Genomic DNA, 23,547 nt, shown 5'->3' with positions numbered 1-23,547 from the left:
CTGGTGCTGCTACTTGCAGAGCAGGGCTAATACTGCCCATAGGCAGTGTGCCCAGAGTTGGTGCCTGTGGGATGCTAGCTAGTTGTATTTAGACCCACTTTTAATTACATGCCAATTAAGAGGTAGGTTATTCAGAACTTTCTGGAAAAGGGGCAGGGAGTTTCCAGAACCATATAAAGTAACTTCCAGGCCATTGCCAAGGTGTGTTGCCATGACATTTGTAAACTGGCCATGGTCCCAGTGTTAGTGTCTTTATGCTCATAAGCAGTGAGAGCAACTAGAGGTCACTTTCATCATCATCTGCTGGTTTCAGCAGGCTTCTTCACTGTGCCCTGTTTTGACCAGATCCTGCTCTCTTCAATGGGGTTGTGACTGGAAAATAAGTCCTTCTGCTCTCCTACCTCATTTCCCCATCAGAGATTATATACTCCTCCTTAATATTAAGGGGCTTGCAGAAGGGTGGAGGTTCATCTTCTGTAACTGCTTCCTGCTGATGTTATGGGCATAGACCCTGCCTAGCATTGGAGAAGTAAATTCTCTGGATACCTGTTCTAAAAGGCCCAAAGGCAGGATGTCTTTATTTTCTGGGTCAGAAGAGGGGATGGGTTGAAAGCCTTGTGCCAGCATCATCTTTACATGGAATTATTGTAATCTAGAAGACACAAAATTTACAAGGAGGTTAAACAAGCAAGGACCAAAGATTAGTAATAACAAGATATCTGTTAAAGGTCCTAGGAAGGGTAAAAACCAAGTGTCTGCTGGTAGAGATTCCTTTATTGAATTCCATCAGCAGGGCAAAGCGGTAAGAGAGAAAACATTATAATTAGGAGTAAGAGAAAAACTTTCATGTTCATCCACAGCATCATGTTATTAATATTTATCTGTGCATTTGCAAAACAATAGCTTTAAGTCTTCTGGAAGTTTGCAAGTATAGGTCATGGCATCTTCCTCTGACATCTGTGAGGACTCATAAGAATCTTTGAGGCTGGGCACAGTGGCTCATGCCTGTAATCCCAGCACTTTGGGAGGCTGAGGCAGGCATTTCACAAGGTCAGGAGTTCAAGACCAGCCTGGCCAACATGGTGAAACCTTGTCTCTACTAAAAATACAAAAAAAAAAAAAAGTTAGCCAAGCATGGTGGCACGTGCCTGTAATCCCAGCTACTCAGGAGGCTGAGGCAGGAGGATTGCTTGAACCCAGAAGGTGGAGGTTGCAGTGAGCCGAGATCGAGCCATTGTACTCCAGCCTGGGCAACAGAGCAAGACTTCATCTAAAAAAAAAAAAAAAAAATTAACTTTGGAGTTTAACAGCAGTGGGAGTGCTTAATAATGCCTGATAGGGGCCCTTTCCATTTTGGTTGTAATTGATTCTTGGGGGACCCTTCTTTCTAAGTTTTTAGTAAGACTAAGTCTCCTGGTTGAATGGGGGAGTTAATCCTTTTCCTTGTGGGAGGTTACGTTTCATTTCCATATGATTGAAGGGCCTTTTGAACCCGGCCTAAGTTGATAATCTATGTGTCTCTTCATCAAACAGGAGGTCTAAAGTTAAAAAGGGGCTTCCGAGCTGTTCAGGCGACCCAGTGCTCGGTTGGCCCAGGCCGCGCTTAACTGTCGGGAGCCCAGGCCATGAGGCAGCCCGGGCCTTCTGCAGTGTGAGGCGCCAGGCCTCTCATGGCGCTCCGCTGACGGGCTGCGGGCGGGCAGGCGGGAGGCTTAGTGTGGGTCGCGGTGGCGACCCCCGCCGCCGGCCGTGGCGGCGGCATCATGAACATAGACGTGGAGTTCCACATCCGGCACAACTACCCCTGGAACAAGTTGCCGGCCAACGTGAGGCAGTCATTAAGTGGAGATGGCTCATCATGGAGGTCTTCATCTTTGTCTTCACATCAAGTAGGCTGAGGAGGAGGAAATGCAGAAAGTATTGGTCTTGCTGTTCAGAGTGGCAGAGGAGAAAGAAAATCCCAGCCGTCTTGGAAATTCACAGACAGAATATGAAAATCAAGTTGTCCTGTACAGTATCTACAATCAGTTACGATACAGAAATAACTTAAACATGTCAAGAAAGATGAACGCAGATACTATGAGGAACTGCTAAAGTACAGCCGAGATCATCTCATGCTGTACCCTTACCATCTATTGGATATTATGGTGAAGGGCTTGAGGATAACACCATTTTCATATTACACTGGGATTATGGAGGATATTATGAACAGTGAGAAAAGTTATGATTCATTGCCCAATTTTACTGCTGCTGACTGTCTAAGTCTTCTTGGCATAGGAAGAAACCAGTATATTGATCTCATGAATCAGTGTAGATCATCAAAAAAATTCTTCAGAAGGAAAACAGCCCGTGATCTTCTACCAATAAAGCAAGTGGAAATTGCCATAGAGACATGATGGGTGGTGCAGGCTGGATATATCACAGAAGATGACATCAAGATATGCACTTTGCCTGAGAAATGTGCTATTGATAAGATCGTTAATTCAGGCCCTCAACTCCCTGATCACTAGATTACAATGTAGTACATAGTTTGTATAACAAAGGATTTACTTATCTGGATGTACCAATGTCTGATGACAGTTGTATAGCAGTTGCACCTCTTGAAGGTTTTGTAATGAATTGAGTGCTTATTTTGTTTATTTTGAAACTCTACTCTGTAAGATATTTGTTTCAATAGATGAGCACACAAATGTGTCAGAGCTTGCAAATGTCCTTGAGATTGACTTATCCCTGGTTAAGAATGCTGTTTCAATGTATTGCCTATTGGGCTTTGCCCATAAGAAGGGACAAGTAATAAATTTGGATCAACTTCATTCATCATGGAAGAATGTTCCATCCATAAACAGATTAAAGAGTACCTTAGATCCACAGAAGATGCTGTTGTCATGGGATGGAGGGGAAAGTAGGAGGCCTGTACAAGAAGCTTCATCGGCAACTGACACTGATACAAATATTCAAGAAGATCCAGCTGACACAGCCAGTGTAAGCAGCCTGAGTCTGTCTACAGGACACACGAAGCACATCGCATTCCTGTTTCACTCCACCCTTACTGCCTTCTTAATGACGGGAAATCTTTCACCAGTTCAGAGCACTGGTGAAGGAGAAGCACAGAGATATTTTGATCATGCACTTACTCTGAGAAACACAATACTGTTTCTGCGTCATAACAAAGATCTAGTTACCCAAACTGCACAGCCAGACCAACCCAATTATGGTTTTCCTCTGGATCTCTTACGCTGTGAAAGCCTTCTTGGTCTGGACGCTGCAACTTGCAGCAGAGTTCTAAACAAAAATTACACGCTGCTTGTTTCCATAACTCCCCTCACCAATGAAATCCGGCCTGTCAGCAGCTACACCCCTCAGCACATTGGACCAGCTATCCCAGAAGTCAGCTCTGTCTGGTTTAAACTGTACATTTATCATATCACTGGACAAGGACCACCATCCCTTTTCTTGTCCAAAGGTACAAGACCTCGAAAACTGCCAGATATATTTCAGAGTTATGATCGATTGCTAATAACATCTTGGGGTCATGATCCTGGAGTAGTTCCTACCTCAAATGTGCTCACTATGTTGAATGATGCTTTAACACATTCTGCAGTTTTAATTCAGGGGCATGGTCTGCATGGGATAGGAGAAACTGTCATGTCTCATTTCCATTTGATGAAACAGAACTACAAGGAGAGTTCACTCATGTCAATATGGGTGTTCATAAAGCATTGCAGATACTAAGGAACAGAGTGGACTTACAACATCTCTGTGGATATGTCACCATGTTGAATGCTTCCAGCCAACTTGCAAATAGAAAACTCAGTGATGCTTCTGATGAGAGAGGAGAACCTGATTTAGCTTCTAGCTCAGATGTAAATGGGAGTACAGAGTCATTTGAAATGGTCATTGAGGAAGCAACTATAGATTCAGCAACAAAGCAAACCTCTGGTGCCACAACAGAAGCAGACTGAGTTCCTCTCGAGCCGTGCTTTGGAATTCCACTGTTCAGTTCCGAATTAAACTGGAAAGTTTGTTGGAAAATTGCTATACATGGCCTTTGCAGAAAAGAGAGCCTTCAAAACCTCTTACATTCCAGCAGAAAACTCTCTCTGCAAGTCCTTAACTTTGTTCACTCATTCCAGGAAGGTGCTTCAACACTGGATATTCACACAGAGCCCAGTTTTTCAAGTTTGCTTTCACAGTCATTGTATGCTGACATGGGTGTTCCACTTCCTGCAAAAAATTTAATATTTAAAGATGGTGTCTTATCAGAACAGAGTGGACGGTCACCTTGCTCACTTCTTATTGCTAATCTCTATTTGCAATAATTTGGTTACACCATTTGTTGCTCACACTTTCTGCCTTTTTTCTTTCTTAACGTTAGCTTTAGAGTGTCAGCCACTAAAAAGCATCCTGCTGCTGCGGAGCAATTCTTGCTTTACTAATATTAAAATTTTGGGGAACATATTCATGTTTTCTGAAGTTTTGCTCATTATTGCACATCTTATTGCAACAAAGTGCTTTTTAGCAGCCAGCACTGTATTTTTTACCTTGAGACAATCTGCATTTCTTTTATAAAACTAAGTATATACTTTATAGGCTTTATGATGACTGTTATGTTTATAAGCAGTCACTATGAAAATTGCAATGATAATTTTATATGTTAGTTTATCAAACATCAATCTTGTTTAATTTTATATTTTGTTACCTACACTTTGGGGGATCAAGGGAAGAGATGCAACTCTTCCTCTGAAAAGGCTTCTTGGTACTTAAAGTAGTAAAACTATAAAACAATAAACATCCAGTATTGGGAGATGATATGATAGGGCATTATGAATTCCTGTGGGTGTCTAAATTATGTATGTCAGTTGGACATTGTAGAAGGTATGTAAATCAGCATGGTTATGTATAACTTAACCTTGATTTATAAGGTCTTAATTCAGATTATGACTATTCATTGACATCTCATGAGAAGCTTTAGAAAACTTTCTATTTTTAAACACCATTTATATGTGGACTTCTGTTGTCACTGACTTGGGCTTTATATTTTCATAGAGTCTTTATGGAAAAAATAGAATTTATTTTCCACTCTTGTAGCTATAGCTGCTGCACACTTTCACCCTGATTTATTTTTTTGTTTCTTACCTTTGATGTTTTCAAACCAACGATTGTGAATTACATATTAGAAGCATTAAGACTATGTCTTTGGATCAGAATGCTTTAGTGATAAACCTACTTTGAAGACATATTCTTAAGCAATCTGGATCTTAAATTTATGTGAATACATTTTTAGAAAATGATAAAGAAAAATGGAATTACTTCAAAGTATTTCTTGAGTCATTGATTCTTTTAGCATCTCAAATGTTAATTAGAATAATTGGAATCACTTTTTAGACTTTTCAAGTTACCTTCCTTGGGAAGTTTGTGTAGTGTTACAGTTTAGTTTAGCTCCTCATATAGGGTAATGGTTTGCTAGTTTAAAACTGTAACCAAATGAACTGGTCAGACAACTTATATCTAAAACACTTAAAATGTTAGAAAGTTTGGGAATGTTATAACCTAAGCGTTTTTGCTGATAACTTTTTGTTATTTATAGACATTTGTGTATTTAACATACTTACTTCTGGAAATATATGCCTTTCCTAAAACTTAACCATACATCCACTACCATGGCCTATCTATAGAATTGAATATTTTGGACCATGTTATCTGTGGCACAGTCAGTGCTGTGTTTGAGGTAAATGCAGTAATGGTTAGTTTTCTACTTTGTCTTATAGAAGGTAGAAACCATGTGTAGTTATGTTTGTCTAGAAAAGAAAAATACTAATATTAAATAATTTCTTATGACTGTGAGTCACTCACTTATTTTTCCAGTAATTGATATTGTACATTCCTAGTGCCATTAGGTATGTATGTATGTAACTTTTACAGTTTTTCAGATGAAAGTTGTATTTTTTTAATCAGTGCTCTTTAATCTCATTTTAATTTCCTTTGTTTGAATGAACTGTAGTTATTTTCTTTGTTCCTATATTAACCATCTAAACCAACTGTAATGATGTACACTAATAAAGAATAGAACATTTGTGGTTGTTGGCAGTGAGCCCAGTTGTTGGTGAATTTAAAGCTTAAAATATGGGAGTGATTTGCTGCTATATTTCTTTTGAGAGATAAAGAAGGAAGAAATGGAACCTAATAGTGATCATGAATTTTAGGGAAAGTACTGAAAAACCATGGGATCCCCTCTGGTTTCTTGTGTTGAATGAGGCAAGAGTAATCATCTGATTCTGAGCTGAAGACCTCTCGTACTCTCAAGGAGGGAGAGTGCATTTTTAGAGCTTTTAGCAAAATGTGAAAAGTTGATGTTTGCGCTTTGCTTTGTGCATTTGGCTTCATTTTACTTATACATTAACTCATGTAATCTCTTAAATCTTATAAGTATTGATCCATTTCAACAAAAAGGTAAATTTAAAATGCAGACTTTGTTACTTGCCAAAGAAGATTCATGAAAAATTTATATCCAATTATTTTCCAAATAGTTAATTTCATTTGGCTTTTTACCACATTCCTTCCTTTCTTTCCCCACTTCCTTAATGTAATTTAAACCCTGGAAAACATTCTTTAGAAACCAAGAGGAAAAAAAGAACAAATATCAAAAAAGATATATAATTTAATATGGTACATTTCACATCTAAAATGGGTTTGAAGAAACGCAACTTTATATCATTAAAAAATATGATCATCTGATTTCCTTTATTTCTTTTTTAAATTATGTAATCAGATGATTTTATATTTTTTTGGGGGGGCGGAATATTGTTTCTTTTACTTGATGTTTTCAGTTTTCTCTGGCATTCAAGTTTCTTTTTTGTGTTCAGTATTTCAAATACAATTTGTATTTAAGGATTTTAAAATACCAAACTGTAAATGAGTACAGTGGATCGTTTTCTGTTAGGATGTTGATATTATACAATGAAATCTATAAAGTGTTGTCAATTTGATTATTGACACATATGACACGTTTACAAATAAACTGTGGTGTTGATCAAGTTAAAAAAAAAGGGGGGAGGGCCTTCCATAAGTCATTTCAAATGGACTAAGCTTTAAAGTTCTCTTTGGAGCCATCCTTACATGCAAAAGGGCTATGAGTAGGAGAAAAACTCAGGCCTCTGAGGTCTCCTGAAAGAATTTTGCTAATGTCACAACTGGCTTTCTATGTTATCTGAAGATTGAGATCTCCATGAGGAGTGAAGATAGGTAATGCTTAAGGCTGAGGCATTACCTCACTGGGTCACCTTAGCTGGGAAGGGAGGTCAGTTATCCCCTTGCAAACCTTTTGGTAATCCAAATCTTGGGATGATTTCTTTAAGTAAGAATTTAGACACTTCCAATACTTTTCTTGTCCTTGTCGGGAAATCTTCTATCCACCTGGTGAAAGTGTCTATAAATACTAGCAAATATTGTAGTCCCCTGTAAGGTGGCATCTCGGTTAAATCTGTCTGCCAGTCTTCACCATGGTATGTTCCGTGGTGTTGTACAAGTTTAAGCAGGGATCGGGGTATGGGGTGGCTTCCTGGTTGGTAAATCTTTTTATAGTTTGGAACAGTCCCTTCCCCAAGAATATTTAGGAAACTAATTTGAATGGAAAATCCTGTCCCAAATGTGAGGGATCATGAAAATGTTTAATTATTTCCCATTTGTCAGCCTCAGGAATAGAGTTTCTTATTTTCTAGCAACCATCCAGAGGGGTCTTACTGGAAGCCTTTTACTCAGTCCCTTTAATTTCCTTAGGGGTATAGTATGGTTCCACTGACATGGATGACCTGGTAGGAGCGCAGCAGCCTGAAATACCAGGGTTTCCTTAGCTGTGGCCTTAGCTGCTCTTTCCAAAAGGGAATTTCCTCTAATAAGAACAGTGTGTCCCTTCTGGTGTCCCCTGCAGTGAATACTTGTTATTTCTTTGGGAGTTGGACAGTATGTAGAAGTTCCAAGATCTGACTAAAGTTGTATGGGGGATCCCTTGGCTCTTGATAGTCCCCTTTCCTTCCCTATGGTTGCATGAGCATGAAGCACCCGGAACCCATATTTAGAGTCAGTAAACACTTTGACTCTTGAGGGTTTTGTTTTGTTTTTTTTCTTTTTTTGAAATGCAGTCTTGCTCTGTCGCCCAGGCTGGAGTGCAGTGGCATGATCTTGGCTCACTGCAAACTCTGCCTCTCAGTTTCAAGTGATTCTCATGCCCCACCTTCCCGTGTCGCTGGGATTACAGGTGCCCACCAACATACCCGGATAATTTTTGTATTTTTAGTAGAGACGGGGTTTCGCCATGTTGGCCAGGCTGGTCTCAAACTCCCAACCTCAGGTGATCCACCCACCTCGGCCTGCCAAAGTGCTGGAATTACAGGCATGAGCCATCACACCCAGCCTTAAGTCTTTTCACAGTTGGAAGGCCCTGATTAGTGCAGTTAATTCTGCTTTTTGAGCAGAAGTCTGAGAAGGTAAACCCTTGGCCTCAATGACTTCTTGTTAGCTAACCTTCCTTTCTTACTCCCTTGTCTTCAAGGTTGGACCTTCTAGAGTAGATCTCTTCCATGGTTTCCACCCAGGAGTCAATGAGTTGGGGATCTGTTTCTTGGGATGTGAGATCCAGCAACAGAGTAGCAGGGTTTAAAAATCAGCATACTTTAAGGGTAACATCTGGGGTGCCAAGCAGAAGAGCCTGATATTTAAGTAACTGGCCCCCTGTTAGCCATTGGTGTACTTTTGCCTCTAGGACCCTCTGTACTGTACTTCATGGGGTGGCGGGGGGCGGGGGTGGTATGGCATCTAATTGTTGTCCCAAGGTAAACTTACTGGCTTCTTCTACCAATAGAGTGATGGTAGCCACAGATCTCAAGCTTCCTGGTCACTCAGCTGCCACCTGGTCTAGCTGTTTAGAGAAATAAGCCACTGGTCCGAGGCAATTCCTGAGCCTTCGAGTTAGGACATCCAAAGCTGTCCCTTGTTATTCATCCACATAGAGGATGAAAGGGTTTTCTAAGTTTGAGAGTCCTGAAGCAGGGTCTGTCCCTGGCTTTTCTTTTAAGGCTAAGAATGCCTTTTGACAGGTTCCATTGCAATTCAAAGGCTTGTGACCACTCCCTTTTGGAGGTTCATAGAGTGATTTTCCTATGAGCCCAAACCTGGGAATCCAAACCCAGCAGAATCCAGCTATTCTCAAAAAGGCTTCTTAATCTGAGGGACCTGGAGTGCCAGGATGGTCTCTTTTCATCCCTGGGTCAAGATCCTAGTCCCAGGAGTGAGCATGTGTCCCAAATACATGACCCTTTGGACAGAAATTTGGGCCTTTCGGAGGACAACTGATACCCTTGTTTTGTTTCAAAATTAAGAACTTGAAGTTGTATGTTTCTCAGAGTCTTCCCCTAGTAGGGCTGGAAATTAATAGGTGATACACATATGGTAAGAGGGATCCATTAATTAACTGTAGTTCCCTTACCTCTTTTGCCAATGCATTGCCAAACAGATGGGGATTGTCCTAAAACCTTGGGGACAGGACAGTCCAGGTAAGCTGAGATGCAGCATGAGTGTCTGGATTAGTCCATTCAAATGCAAAAATGTATTGGCTGTCTAGGTGTAAAGGTATGTAAAAGAAAACATCTTTTCAATTGAATACTATGAACCAATGAGCATCTTCAGGGACTTGAGTTATTATTGTATAAAGATTAGGAACTATTGGGTGACTGGAACTACTGCCTCATTAACTGCCCTAAGATCCTGAACAAATCTATATTCCCCGCTTGACTTATTAACAGGAAAAATGGGGTTGTTACATTGGGACTGAGGATTGTAATAATCCATACTTCATTATCAGGGGATGGATGCCCAAAGGTCTAAAAGGATACTGGATTTTTTTTTTTTTTTGAGTCAGAGTCTTGCTCTGTCATCCAGGCTGGAGGGCAGTGGCGCAAGGCTCACTGCTACCTCTGCCTTCCAGGTTCAAGCAATTCTCCTGCCACAGCCTTCTGAGTAGCTGGGATTACAGATGTGTACCACCATACCCAGCTAATTTTTGTGTTTTTAGTAGAGATGGGGTTTTGCCTTGTTGGCCAGGCTGGTCTGAAACTCCTAGCTTCAAGTGATATGCCCACCTTGGCCTCCGAAAGTGCTGAGATTACAGGCATGAGCCACCACACCTAAAAGGATATTTTTCCCCATAGATAATTAACACTGGGTTTCAAAATAACCTGGACTGGGAGAACATTTGCAGTTCTTCCAGGAACTACCATGTCACAAGCAGACGGGTCTACTTGAGAAGTAATATGTGGTGGAAGGAACGTCTTTTCTTTATCTGTGTTAAGACATGAACTTAGAGCTAGGAGAGGTGTCCCTTCCCAGCCTGTGGCCTTCTCTTGAGGTGCTCCAAATTGAACTGCAGCCTGTTATTGGGAAAGTAAGTCTCTTCCCAGTAAAGGAATAAGGCACTCAAGACTAAGCAAAAATCTGTGGGAAAATATATGGTTCCCCACAGTGCAACTAAAGGAGTGGGTGAATCTCCTAGCTTTTAGCTGGTCATCAATTCTCATTACAGTACAGGATTGGGAAGACAGCGGCCCCAAGGACTAGATCAGAACTGAGAAGGCAGCTCTCATATCCAATAACTCAATATTTTTACCTGCCATGTCAAGAATTACCTGAGGCTCTTCTGTAGAGATGGTAAGGTGTCTGGTGGAAGCTGTAGGGAACCTTGGGCCCTGTCAGTCCTCTGTTCTCTTAGCCATTAGGGGTCCGGGAAGCTCAGACTCCCTTTGGAGACTGAGGCAGTCTTTCCTCTAGTGGCCCTCTTGCTTACAGAAGGCACACTGATTCCAGCCCAGGGGATGACGAGCTGGCTTTTGTCTGGGCATCCCAAAGCCACTCTTGCAACACTTTCTCAGGATGGGCAGCTCAAAAGCAGTAGGAGGCTGAAAGCAGCTGCAAACAATTGCACTTTTTGGCTATTTCTTTTGGTTTTCTCCTCTTCCTCTGCCCTGTCCCTATTGTAAACTCCAAAGGCCATGTTTAAGAGTTGGCTTATGGAGTTTGGGGTCCCATTCCTGCCTTTTGCAACTTCCTCCTAATGTCAAGGGTAGATTGAGTAATAAAATGCATGCCCAGAAGAGCCCGCCCTTCCGGGGTGTCTGGGTCTACATTAGTATATTTCCTGAGTGCCTCAACCAAGCAGCCCTAAAACAGAATGGGATTTTCATCCTTCCACTGAGTTACTTCTCTATCCTTGTCATAATTAACTGGCTTAATCACACACCTTTTCATACTTTCTATTAAACAAGTTAGCATGTCATTTCTATGTTCAAGTTCTTGGGAACCCTTCTGGTAATCCCACTGAGGGTCTGTATGTGGAACTGCATCTCCCCCTACACAAATGGCATGGCCTTGGATATGAGCAGCTACTCTATCTGCATATTCACAGGCCAGTACCCAGAATCCCTCTCTTCTCCTCTATAGTACAGCAAGTGGACAATAATGTTTGCAAGTTCTGCCAAGTTAAATCAAAGGACAAAATCAACCTAACAAACTCCTCTATAAACTTCCCTGGGTCCTTCAAAAACCAGCCATATTTCTCCTCGAAGAAAGCCAATTTGGACATAGGAAATGGCACATATACTCTGATTGTTCCCCTATCTCTGCTAGCTACCTCCCACAACGGACACAGATTCAATTTCAGGGGCTGATATAGAGCTCCACTCCTGGTGGTACTGGTTGGGCTTACTTTCTTGGGCAGTGGGAGATACAGGCTGGAACTAGCTAAATAAAAGGGAGGGTTTCGTGATGACATTGGGGTGGAATCCCGTACTGGAGAACTGGCAGGACCCCTCTCAGAATTGGGGGACTGAGAAGACCCTGGGGAGGGCATGGGCCCTCCAGGGGGTGCTGCTAGGAAGGGAGCATCGAGGATATCCCATGCAGTTTCTTGGTGCCTGGAAGTAACACGAGCCAGACACATCCTGCAGTTGACTCTTAAGTCAGAATCCTGGTAGGGGGCCATAGAAGCCTGTACATAAGGAACTTCTCCCCATTTTCCTTCCTTTTTACTGAATAAGTCCAATTGTAAAATAGTATGATAATATAAAGAACCAGTTTCAGGCCAAATTTCTTGTTCTCCCAAGAAAATGTGTTGCTTTTTCTTTGAGCCATCTCATTTGAATTTGCTCCAATTGCCTTAAAGACACCCTAGTGGGGAGTCCTTTGGGATGCTCACCGTTGTCCCCACATCTAACAAAGATCTCTACTACACCCAGAAGTTTTTCTAAGTCTAGCAAAAGCTCAGTTACTTTCCCTTTCAAATTCCCACCTCCTGCAGAGAAGATGTAAGTACAGGTAGCAAAGCGTTATGAAAGTAGATTATGAAATATGAATGTGAAGTAAAATGATGGGTCTGAATTCCACAGAGTGAAGAAAGCATTTTAGTTTGGGCAAAGAGGGGTTAAAAGAAACAAGGTGATCATGGAAGGGAAGAAGGGAAAGCATGAACAGCGTTGTCCAGACTGAGGTGCCAGAAAATCTACCCAGCAGCCACAGAGACTGAAGAAAAATACGTGGGCAAAATGTTTGGGTGGCTGCTGCTTGTCTGCCACTATGGGTAGTTGTCACTTGGGTCAGTGGTCCAGGAACCCCTGGTCCCTGTGACCAAGAGTTCAATATGGGCTTGAGCAAATTCACGTAGGAGGGGGCCCACAACTGGCTGTTATGGACAATTGTAATCTTTTAATTTAAGGGCAGAGAAGATGATATCGACACTCCTCCAGGGGAGGGGCTCTAATCCACAATCCTATAGGGAATGTCAATGCTGAAAACCACAGAGCATCCAGGGGGAGGCCAACAGTGACAGTGGAACTCTCACCACAACAAAATGCCAAAAACCCAGAGTACTCAAGTATCAGCCAGTGAGGGTCCCCACACCAAATGCTGAAACTGCAGGGAGTAGCCAATGGTGAACCTCAAAGGCCAAGTTGGGGACCACTGAACAATGTGACTTTGGCATCTCGGGGTCAACACAATAAAGGACTTTTCACAACCAAGTGTCCTGCCTTAAACAGTTCTTGACTCTGTCCTGTCCTGTCCTGTGTCATGTCATGTCCCATCCCATCTTGTCTTGTCTTTGTGGTCACCAGACAATGCAAGGAAGGACAACCCCAAAATTGCGGCTTAGCCCAGGAGAGTTCTTGGCTTTGCCCAGGTAAGAATTCAAGGGCAACCCAGTGGTGAAAGAAAGCAACTTTTGTTAAACTGGTACTGCTTCTTGTGGAGGAGGACTAACCCATGGGCAGTGTGTGGGTTGCTAGCTAGCTGTATTTATACCCGCTTTTAATTAGATGCTAATTAGGAGGTGGGTTATTCAGAACTTTCTGGAAAAGGGATGAGGAGTTTCCAGAACCATATAAGGTAACTTCCTGGTCATTGCCATGGCATTTTGACATGGCATTTATAAACTGTCATGGCACTGGTAGGAGTGTCTTTATGCTAATGAGCAGTGAGGGCAACTAGAGGTAGCTTTTGTCTCCATCTGCTGGTTTTAGTCAGCTTCTTTACTGCACCCTGTTTGGACCAGATCCTGCTCTGATCAACCGGGCCACAACCGCAAAATAAGTCCTGCCACTTTCCTACCTCAGTAGAATCTCTGCCAAAGAATGATCTTGAAAGTTTGCTCTCTACTCATGATCTGAAAAAATCTTCCTGTATAGGCCAAATTCCCACCCTTGAGATTTCTGAAGGACCAACAAGTAAAAACAATATACCCCAATGGGACTCTTAGGTTTCATATAACTTACTCTCCTTTGGATTTCTTTTTCTGAAAATAAATTCTTCATACACATTGACTTGTCTTTTGCAATCCAGTGTAAAAGTGGGACATCTTCTTCAGAAGCTTTGAAACATACAAATTAGCCTCAAACTTACCTACCAGACTTCCAGGCTAGAAGGCTGATTCATGTAAGAAGGACTAAGAAGACACTTCACCCATATCCTGGGTAACAGGAGGGGATCCTTTAGATAGGTTTGTACACCAGACTGGTAACATACACTTTCTTCTAGCAGTGAGAGGTACTGAGATCCGTCACCCCCTCCTGCAAGGCTGAGACCCAGAGAGAGCCAAATTTTAGCCTAGAACTCAGCCAGGTCTTCACAGTCTCCCATGTTTTATATTTTCCTCCACAATCATTTACTTTGAAAGACTTCAAACCTCTTTTTGAAAAAAAAGAGAACACCTCTACACCATTCACCCAAGTTCAACAGCTAACATTCCTTTACCTTTTTTCTCTGTCTACACACACCTACACACACATTCATATTTCATAGTAAATGCAGACCAAAAAAACTCCACTTCATCCCTAAATAGTTCAGTATGTGTTTCATGAGATTAAGGACGTTATCCTATATAATTATAATACAATTCAATTATCAAACCTAAGGATATTAACATTTATTCAATAATATTATCTAATATATAGTCCAGATAAAAATTTTCTGTTTAGAAAATGTCACATCTATACACATATATGTATATGTATATAGATATTTATGCATACATAATGTGTGCATGTGTGTATGTATGTGTATATATAACACACATGCACATTACATATGCATAAATGTTTTAATTTAATAATATTTATATGCATCAATATCTTAAAGATATATACATATCGTTAGCTGGAAGCTGCCTCTATCCATATTTTAAAGGTTTCTCCATATGTAGTGAACTGTAACCTAACTGGATGTATAAACAACCCGTAACCTACTCTTGTGCCAATGACTGAGTTTTAGCCAATCAAAGGTGGTCAACTCTTCAAACTGGGTTCAAATAAGACAAACTCAGAGCTGTAGCCAATCCGATTATTTTTGTACCTCACTTCTGTTTTCTGTAAGTCACTTTCCCTTTTCCATCCATAAATCTTCTTCTACCACATGGTAGCACTGGAGCCTCTCTGAACCTATTCTGGTTCTGGAACTTTCTGATTCAGGAATTCTTCTTTGCTTAAACTCTGTGTGTGTGTGTGTGTGTGTGTATTATATATATTATATACACATGTAATATATATATGTATGTGTATATATAATATTTATTTAAGAGAGAGAGAGAGAAGTGACTTGTGGTACTGATGTTGCTTCCCCAGGTTCCAAGTAAAGTTCCTCAATTGCACTTTACTTACCTAGAACTGTCCCTCCATTTCTTTGTTCTTGTTGCTAAGTTTTTGAAGTGGATAGGCTAGTTATCTTGTTCAATATCCTGCATTCTGATCAAACTAAACATTTCTGGAAAGAACAGAATATAGGAATTTGTGCTTCTTACCACTCAACCTGTCAGAAAGCAAGTGATGCAAGAACAAAATATTGTGAATATTTTTACATTGGAAGTATTAAAGAAAACTCAGCATCTGCCAGCAAGTTTATGGTGTGCCACGGTGGTATAGTGATTGGCACTTTGTGTTGTGAATGCAGGACCTCGATTCCAACCCAAAATGGCAGTGTATGGCATCTTTTTGGGGAGAAACTGAGCTGTCTTTTGGTTTGCTTTCAATCCGTGCACTGAGTCCTTTAGCAGGGTTTACCATTGACTCCTGCACTACAGTGAAGTCAGGCAAAAAGGAGACCCCACATTGCACACACCTAGGGCCCAGGACATGCCCTATGTCTCACCATTGAGCAGAAAATATCCCAAAGGGTAAAATGCCACTTTTCAATCTGCCATGTTGGTGGCTTCCACTAATGCAGTGGTGTGGTCATAACTGGTTTTTACTGTTTCTCACAATGGCTGCAAGCCTTATTTGTGACTAGAAAACAAGGCTTACCACTGACTTGCCAGCGTGATACAGCCAGGGCCATCAAAAACACACCTGCACTAGGTCATTGGGAACTTTAGAGGTGCCTCACATCTGGGCATGTGTTGAACCACCCCACAAGGTGAAATGCCTCTTCTCAAAGAGACTTGTCTGCAGTTTCCACTAATGAAATTGTGTAGTCATAGCTGTTCTTCTGGTTGAGATATCAGGAGGGATTTTGTGGGGTTGGGGAGGAATGAAAATGAGCTTTTACTGAGTTTAAAATAAAATCCAAACTCCTTGCAATGGTCTACACTGGCTTGTCTCCATCTTCCATCCCCCACCCCCCATGTTTATGCTAAAGAGCAGACTATTGAAATGTAATTCACACAGCATAAAATTCAAATATATTAACTAGAACAGGTTATTAAATATCGACAAATGAAATCATCACCCAGATCAAGTTATAGAAAATTTCCATCATCCCAAAAAGGTCTGTAGAGGCCAGGCACAGTAGCTCATGCTTGTAATCCCAGCACTTGGGAGGCTGAGGTGGAAAGAACGACTGAGCCCAGCAATCTGAGACCAGCCTGGACAACATGGCAAGACCCCCATCTCTATAAAACTTTTTTTTCAAACTTAAAAAATAAAAAAAATTTAAAAAGTTCCAAGAGTCCCTTTCCAGGCGATCCCACCCTTCTCCCCTTAGTTTATCACTAGTCTGATGTTTATCACCATAGATTATGTTGCTGTCTTCTTGAAATTCACATAAATTCACTTTTTGTGTTATGCGTTTTTTTCACGTCTTTGAAATGTATCCATATTATTATATGTATCTAGTTTATTTGGGTGTTACTAGTGAGTGTTATTCCAATATGTGAATACACCACAGTTGATGGACAATTTGGTTATTTCTAGTTTGGACTATTATGAAGAAGGCTGCAGTGCATGAATATTATTGTACAAATCTATTTATCAACAAATATTCTGTGTTTTCTTAGATTTTGTATTTGTCTCTATTTGGCATCTGTTCACCACAGAACAATTATAATAACGATATTTTCTTATTTTCTTTATTTTTTCTTAAAACAATTTATTAATGTATGCCTGGTATACTAAAAGCTGTACATATATAATGAACACAACTTGCTGAGTTTGGAAATGAGTATGGACACATTAAATCATCACCACAGGCCGAGTGTGGTGGCTCATGCCTATAATCCCAGCACTTTGGGAGGCCAAGGCGGGTGGATCACGAGGTCAGGAGATTGAGACCATCCTGGCTAACACGGCGAAACCTCATCTCTACTAAAAACATACAAAAAAAAAAAATAGCCAGGCATGGTGGTGGGTGCCTGTAGTCCCAGCTGCTTGGGAGGCTGAGGCAGAAGAATGGCGTGAACCCCGGAGACAGAGATTGCAGTGGGCGGAGATAGCACCACTGCACTCCACCCTGGGCAACAGAGCGAGATTCCGTCTCAAAAAAAAAAAAAAAATCATCACCACAATGTATACAATAAAAGTATTCAGCTGGGCACAGTGGCTCACACCTATAATCCCAGCACTTTGGGAGGCCCAGGCTGGTGGATCACTTGAGGTCAGGAGTTTGATGCCAGCCTGCCCAACATGGTGAAATGCCATCTCTACCAAAAATACAAAAATTGGTACAAAACAATTATACATGTTTATGGGAATACATATGATATTTTGATACATGCCTACAATTTGTAATGATCAAATCAGGATGTTTAGGATATCCATCATCTCAAACATTTTATCATTTCTTTGTGTTGGGAACATTTCAAATTCTCTCTTCTTAGCTCCTTTGAAATGTACAATATACTGCTGGTAGCTGTAGTCACCCTACTGTGCTGTTTCTTTTCTGAGATTCCACCTAACCCCTTGATGTTCCAACTGCTGTGGTTGTCTAAAACTTTGTCCTCTGTTTCTTTAATCTAGGAAGACAGTTTGGTTTTGTATTGTAATTTAGCTAATCCAAGTAAGGGGGAGCAAAGTTTGTTCTATAAACTAAAAATAAAATCCTAAGTCCCCCAACTGACTAAATGGACCCCCCGTTGGCCAACGGGACCCTAGGCAAACCTTAAAAACTGAGTCCCAGGCCAAGAAGGAACAGGAGGCCAGACAAGCCTCATTATATTCCCACCCTTTTGCAATTTAGACAAAACTGACCAACATTAATGTTATCACAGAGATCATAAGACTGACAGAACGGACTCTTTATGGCAATAAGACACCAAATTATAAATAGGACTTAGGACCATTCCAGGCAAGGATTAACTCACACACCCCTTACATGCAAAGAATAAACTATGTTCTAACCGCCACAAGGATTTTCTCTAGCAGCTAAACAAGCACTGGCCTTGAGAATAGGGAGTGTTGAAGCACTTGCTGCTCACCCCTCACCAGATACTGAACCCCGCTGTTCCACAAGCCAGAACTACAGCCTTGACTGACAAGAGACTGATTTCAGTAACTTTCTTCTGATGAGAAGACCAGCAACCATGGACTGGTTCTGTCAGTTTTACAGTATCTGTGCATTTGAGTGCCTTTGTGTCCTGAAAAGACCTTTGTGTATAGGGCCTAATTGTAATGCATTTAAATGCTAAGTATCCATAACAAGGTGAACAAGGTTGTATATTACGTGAATGTTTGTTCAATAAGCATGCATCAGGACCACCTTCATAAATATTCATAAATCCTCCTATAACTTGTTGAATATGTATGTTAGGCCAACCCATTCAACTTAAATTCCTGTCTTGCCCCTCCCTCCCTCAAAGTGCCCGCTCTGGGCTTCCTGCGATTCCCAGCCTGTCAGGATGACCACCTCACATGCTGTAACCCTTTATAAGAAATAAATTCTCCTCTGTAAGCTCACAAATTGTATGGTTTTTCAGTTAACAGCCCTCTGCTGAAAGTTTGCAAAATGGGAAACTCACTACATGCCATTCTTCCACATGTCTGCCTGCTTTTGTTCAGTCTTCCAGCACCTTCAAATTATATTTATATATATATGAAATAAATTTTTCTAGTTTATAGTCGTTATCTGTGGGAGAGTTACTGTGAAAGCAGCAAGCAGCCATTACCAGATGCAGAACTCATTCTGTCAGTAATGGCAACCCAGCAAATAGGGCAGGAGCCCCACCCAGGTGTGGATCAATGCATGGCTGTATAACCTTGAGCAAGCTGCTTAGTCGACCTCTGAAGTCAGTACTGCTGTATGAGAAATGGAGATATGAAAAGAACAGGAGTGCTAGGGTGCCCAAGGGAGAAAAGAGTAGGTAACAAGATTTTCGGTCAGGAGCATGAGAAACAGGCAGAGGGTCGCCATTAACTCCCCTTCTTCACCAGAGTTTTCTGGCACTCAAGACTACAGAAACTCTCCTGCAGTGGGCCTTGGGGCACATCGCAAGTTCTAGTAACAAGGGCTAAGATCGCCTGCTTTTGGAGACCTTACAAAAGGTATGTTCAGTGACCAGGAATCAAACCTGGGCTGCGGTCGTGAAAGCGCCAAATCCTAGCCACTAGACCACCAAGGAAACAACAGCAAGTAGCTTTCATTCCTCTTGTCTTCCAAAGGTTTCTCCAAAAGGTGAACCTGCCTGCAATGCCCACGAAGCCTGCCAGATGCACAAGTCAAAACTGATCTAGAGAAGTACGCTGTGCTCCCTGAGAAGTGTGGAGCCACTGGAACCACAAGCAGCTTCAGACAGGAGCCAATGAGGCCATCAAAACCCTCAACAGAGGCATCTGTGAGTTCACTGTGGTGGCTGCAGACACCACGCTGCAAGACAGCATTCTGCACTCCCACTGCTGTGCAAAAACAAGAATGTGCTGGGCCTGCCTGGAATGTTTGCGCACTCCAGGCAGGCCCTGGGGCAGGCCTGTGGGGTCTCCAGTCCTGTCATCACCTGTTCTGTCACCATCAAAGAAGGCTCACAGCTGATCCAGTCCATTCAGCAGTCCATTGAAAGGCTCCTAGTCTAAACCTGTGGCGTCTAAACCTGTGGCCTCTGCTGCACAATCTCTGCTGACTCCTCCCCCTGAGGTTATTTTCAGCTACTTTCTATTGCTATAAAATATTATAGTACTAAATCTGGTTTCTGGGGTTTTGTATAGTTTTTGTTCTGTTTTACAGGGTTGTTTTCCCCTTCTCCCTGCCCACCCTTTCTCCGCCATCCTTCATCTTCTTAACCTCTCTATTGAAAAATGAACAAATGTTCAGAACAGAGGAAGTAGAGTGGTGGCACCATCAAAGGCAGGAAGGGCCAGAACCTGATGTGAGCGGGGATACAGACCTGGTTCTAGCTTCCAGTCTTCCAGTCGCTAACTTTCTACTGTGTGCAGGGTACAATGGAAGTAAACACCACCCACTATATATCCCCCATGCCCGGCATACAGAATCATTCATACATGTTGAAATGATCGAGGGGTTTCCTTTGCTTCTAGGGGATTATGTATCATTTTGGGAGGAAGCATGTCTTCTGTGAGGTTGTTTGGTTTATGTCCAAGTGCCATTTACTAATGTATCCCTGCTGTTTGCTTTCGGTACATATGTTCTTCCTCCACCTCACAATTGTGCCCCTGATGGCGGCAGGGCAGCAGCATACCAAAGAGATGTGCTGCAAGATTTCAGAGGTGGGTGAGTGAGACATGGGAAAGTGGACTCAGGTCTTGAAAGAGTCAGGAGTGGCCAAGGCAAAGAACATGAACTGGTGCTAGAATGAGGGATTCTGGGAAGGTTGTGGACAGCTGGCTGGTAGCTAGAGCAAAGATGATGGAATCCAGGAAAACAACTTCTCTCTGGTGAATCGAGATTTCTTCAGTGGACAGTTAGTCCCAGCTCTGATAGCCCTTACCCCTGTTTCCTGCCACAGTGTGGGTCATATGTATTCTTTATCATATGAGGAGCGTGCTAATTAATGTGTCATTTATTTTGCGAGCATCCTAATAAATATATTCATATTCCAATTTAATGAAAAAAAACTGATCTAGAGATGCCCCTTTTCGAGGTGACAGCATGGCTCTGGAGAGATGGCCACAGGAGCCATGGCAGTGGACCAGGGGCTGAGAAGGGGCTAAGCACTCAGCCCCTGGGACCGCCAACAGCAGGCCTGAGACACATGCAGGAAACCAGACAGCCTGGATGAAATTTCTTTCAAGCAAGGCCCGTGGTCACTGACAGAACCCCAGAGGTTTCCACCTAAAACCTTTCACATCTGCACCATTTCCATCTTAGTTGGAACTCTTTGTTCTCATCCTTGCAATATGCAGAGAAAAAAAATCACAGGTTTTTGATTGTTTTAAGATAGAGTATTGCTCTGTCACTCAGGCTGGAGTGCAGTAGCACGATCATGGCTCACTGCAGCCTCAAACACCCGGGCTCAAGTGATTCTCCCATGTTAGCCTCTGGAGTAGCTGGGACCAAAGCTGCTCCACCACAGAGACAGGGTTTTGCCATTTTGCCCAGAATGGTCTCAAACTCCTGAGCTCAAGGGATCAGCCTGCCTAGGCTTCCCAAAGTGCTGGGACTACAGGCATGAGACACCTTGCCCAGCCAACCAGAGTTCTTTTTGATGCCGATATTTTACTCGGACTCCACACCTAGGTAGGAATTCATATTTTCAAGTACAGATGTTGCTCTACACAATCCTCTCCTTTCCTGATCACTAAATTAGAGTAAATCACTGTCCTGAAGAAGGTACCCTTGGGAGAGTGGGTTGGCCTGTCTTTCCACCCTTTCTTGACTCTGCCCTCACCTTCAAGCCTCTTTCTGGCCTGTGTTCAAGGTCCAGAGACATGCTTAAGACTTCTCTGTGTGGCTCCTCTTGAAGAGTCAGGAAGCCCATACTTCCTGTTCAGCGGGCAGAGAAGCTTCAAGCTGCACATTTTTAGGTATGCTAGGAGCCCGCAAGGCACAGATGTGCAGTGGCCCACGAAGTGAGTTTGTGGGTCTCCAGATACCTGCAGCCCTTTCTGCTCCTGTAGGGTAAAAGGGCAATTGCCTTTTTTTTTCTGTCCAGGAAGGACCCCAAAATGTTCTGAGTCAGAAAGACAGTGAATCCTCTCCTCTGGGTCAGTGGGGAGGGAGAGAGAGGGATTTCAGAGGGAAGAAAGCAGAAAAAGATGTCACAAAATTGCCTAATCAAAAGTTACCATGATGCCTGCCTCATCTGGAACTGGGCTCCCAGTCTCTAGTGAGGCAGACATAGTCCAGTCCAGTCCCAGTCTCCAGTCTGAGCCAAAGCAGAACAAAGCTGGACACTGCAGCCTGGCATCCAATGAACATTTTGTCACTTTCCCCAGGGTGGGAGCATTTGAACTTTGGATGTGAAGGAAACATGGTAACCACTGCAGTAAGAAAAGCAACTGCTGGAGAAAATGGCACTTTCTTCCCCAAATTTGTTTTTACATTCATGTCTAAAGAACACCTTAGGAACAACATTAACATCTTTCAACAAAAGGAAATTCTGCCTGTTGACCTTTTGCTGTGAGACAAACTTGAAAACTTCACAGACACTGCCTTTCTCTAAAAACTGCCCTTACCTCTTTGTTATAATTCACTTCAAGACCTGTTGAGTAGGAACATTAAAAACGCAAATAAAAAGTTTCAAGTATTATGAAAGAATGCAGTAAAACTGCCCTTAAAAAAAATCTCAAGATGGAGGCGGAGATCCTGCGATCATGAAATCTGAATAGGCTGCTCCTGTGTCCTTCAGTGGTGATGGCTCTGAAACCCTTGTGTTTTATGAACTTCATGCCCTGGTCTTCAAACGAATTCAATGCAGGCCAAGAAGCACAGTTTGGCCTGGGTTGGATGTTCTATATTTTCAAAGAGTGAAATGCCTTGAGACACAGCCTTTGCTATAGTACCTGCTAAAACTTCAACGTGTGGATGAATATAGCTTAAATTGAATTGAATAGACTAAGCGAGAGTGGCAGTGAAGGATGCCTTTTGGAAGATTCGAGGTGCTGAGGCCAAAGGGCTAGCAAGGAAAGAGCGTGTGGGTCAGGCCCTTCAGCCTGGAGGAAGGGCAGGCAGGGAGGGTCCTATGGTTCCTGGGAGGACACGAAGCGTGATCGCCTGTCAAGAGCCAAGAGCCCTAATGGCCAGTGCCGGGGAAAAGGCCCCCGAGGGGCAGTCAGCAGCCCTGCAGCGGCGGCGTCCACACTCCTGTGTGGCAGGGGACACTCATGGCTCCACCAGCTCCTGAAGCTTCTGGGAGCCAAAGAGTCAGCCAGGAGAACCCCACACACGGGCACTCAGTTCCTGGAAACCCTGCATGAGATGCAGGATCCCGAAGCCAGATTGGGGATTCCTAGGGTCTTGGCTTCAGGGCTAGGCGTGGAACCGTAAATGAGGGTTCAGCCTGTCTGCCTGAGGGATTGTGTTTCCTGGCATATTTTTCACTCAAATTTTGAAAAGCAGTCGAATTTCTTATATTGGAAACCCTAGTAGTTAAAAACAGCAGATGGTAACATTTCAGGAATATGTCTTGTGCCAGGAACTGTGAGGGGTTTCTGTAGTGTAGTGATTACATGTTCGCTTCACATGTGAAAAGTCCCAGGTTTGGGACCTTTCATCATCAACATGATGAAACCCCGTCTCCAGTAAAAATACAAAAATTAGCCAGGCGTGGTGGTGCATGCCTGTAATCCCAGCTCCTTGGGAGGCTGAGGCAGGAGAATTGCTTAAACCCAAGAGGTAGATGTTGCAGTGAGCTGAGAT

The 23,547-nt window shown here is 42.5% G+C and overlaps 1 protein-coding gene and 1 pseudogene across 3 annotated transcripts in view; one reads left to right on the top strand and one right to left on the bottom strand.

Moving 5' to 3' along the window:
- Positions 1–1,148: 1,148 nt before the first annotated feature.
- The window catches only part of LOC129028582 (neuroblastoma breakpoint family member 6-like protein), a 70,243-nt gene continuing 47,844 nt past the window's right edge, over positions 1,149–23,547 (bottom strand). Inside the window, exons 7-12 of one of the 3 annotated variants that reach the window (XM_054474272.2) lie at positions 15,192–15,294; positions 13,939–14,113; positions 3,935–4,224; positions 3,751–3,822; positions 3,555–3,621; positions 2,859–3,091 (exon numbers count right to left, since the gene is read on the bottom strand). In XM_054474272.2, the coding sequence (XP_054330247.1) occupies positions 15,248–15,294 (47 nt within the window). In that variant the 3' untranslated portion in view covers positions 2,859–3,091; positions 3,555–3,621; positions 3,751–3,822; ... (1 more) ...; positions 13,939–14,113; positions 15,192–15,247. Of the gene's footprint in view, positions 1,895–2,858; positions 3,092–3,554; positions 3,622–3,750; positions 3,823–3,934; positions 4,225–13,938; positions 14,114–15,191; positions 15,295–23,547 lie in introns of those variants that run through there. The other 2 variants (XM_054474278.1, XM_054474273.2) reach the window with 2 other exon arrangements.
- LOC129028579 (protein FAM91A1-like) lies at positions 1,764–4,338 on the top strand (annotated as a pseudogene).

The sequence above is a fragment of the Pongo pygmaeus genome, chromosome 1 (assembly GCF_028885625.2).
Source record: "Pongo pygmaeus isolate AG05252 chromosome 1, NHGRI_mPonPyg2-v2.0_pri, whole genome shotgun sequence".
Taxonomy (NCBI): Eukaryota; Metazoa; Chordata; class Mammalia; order Primates; family Hominidae; genus Pongo; species Pongo pygmaeus.
The sequence above is the reverse complement of the archived record's forward strand: the minus strand, read 5'-3'. Positions and strand labels throughout refer to the sequence as shown.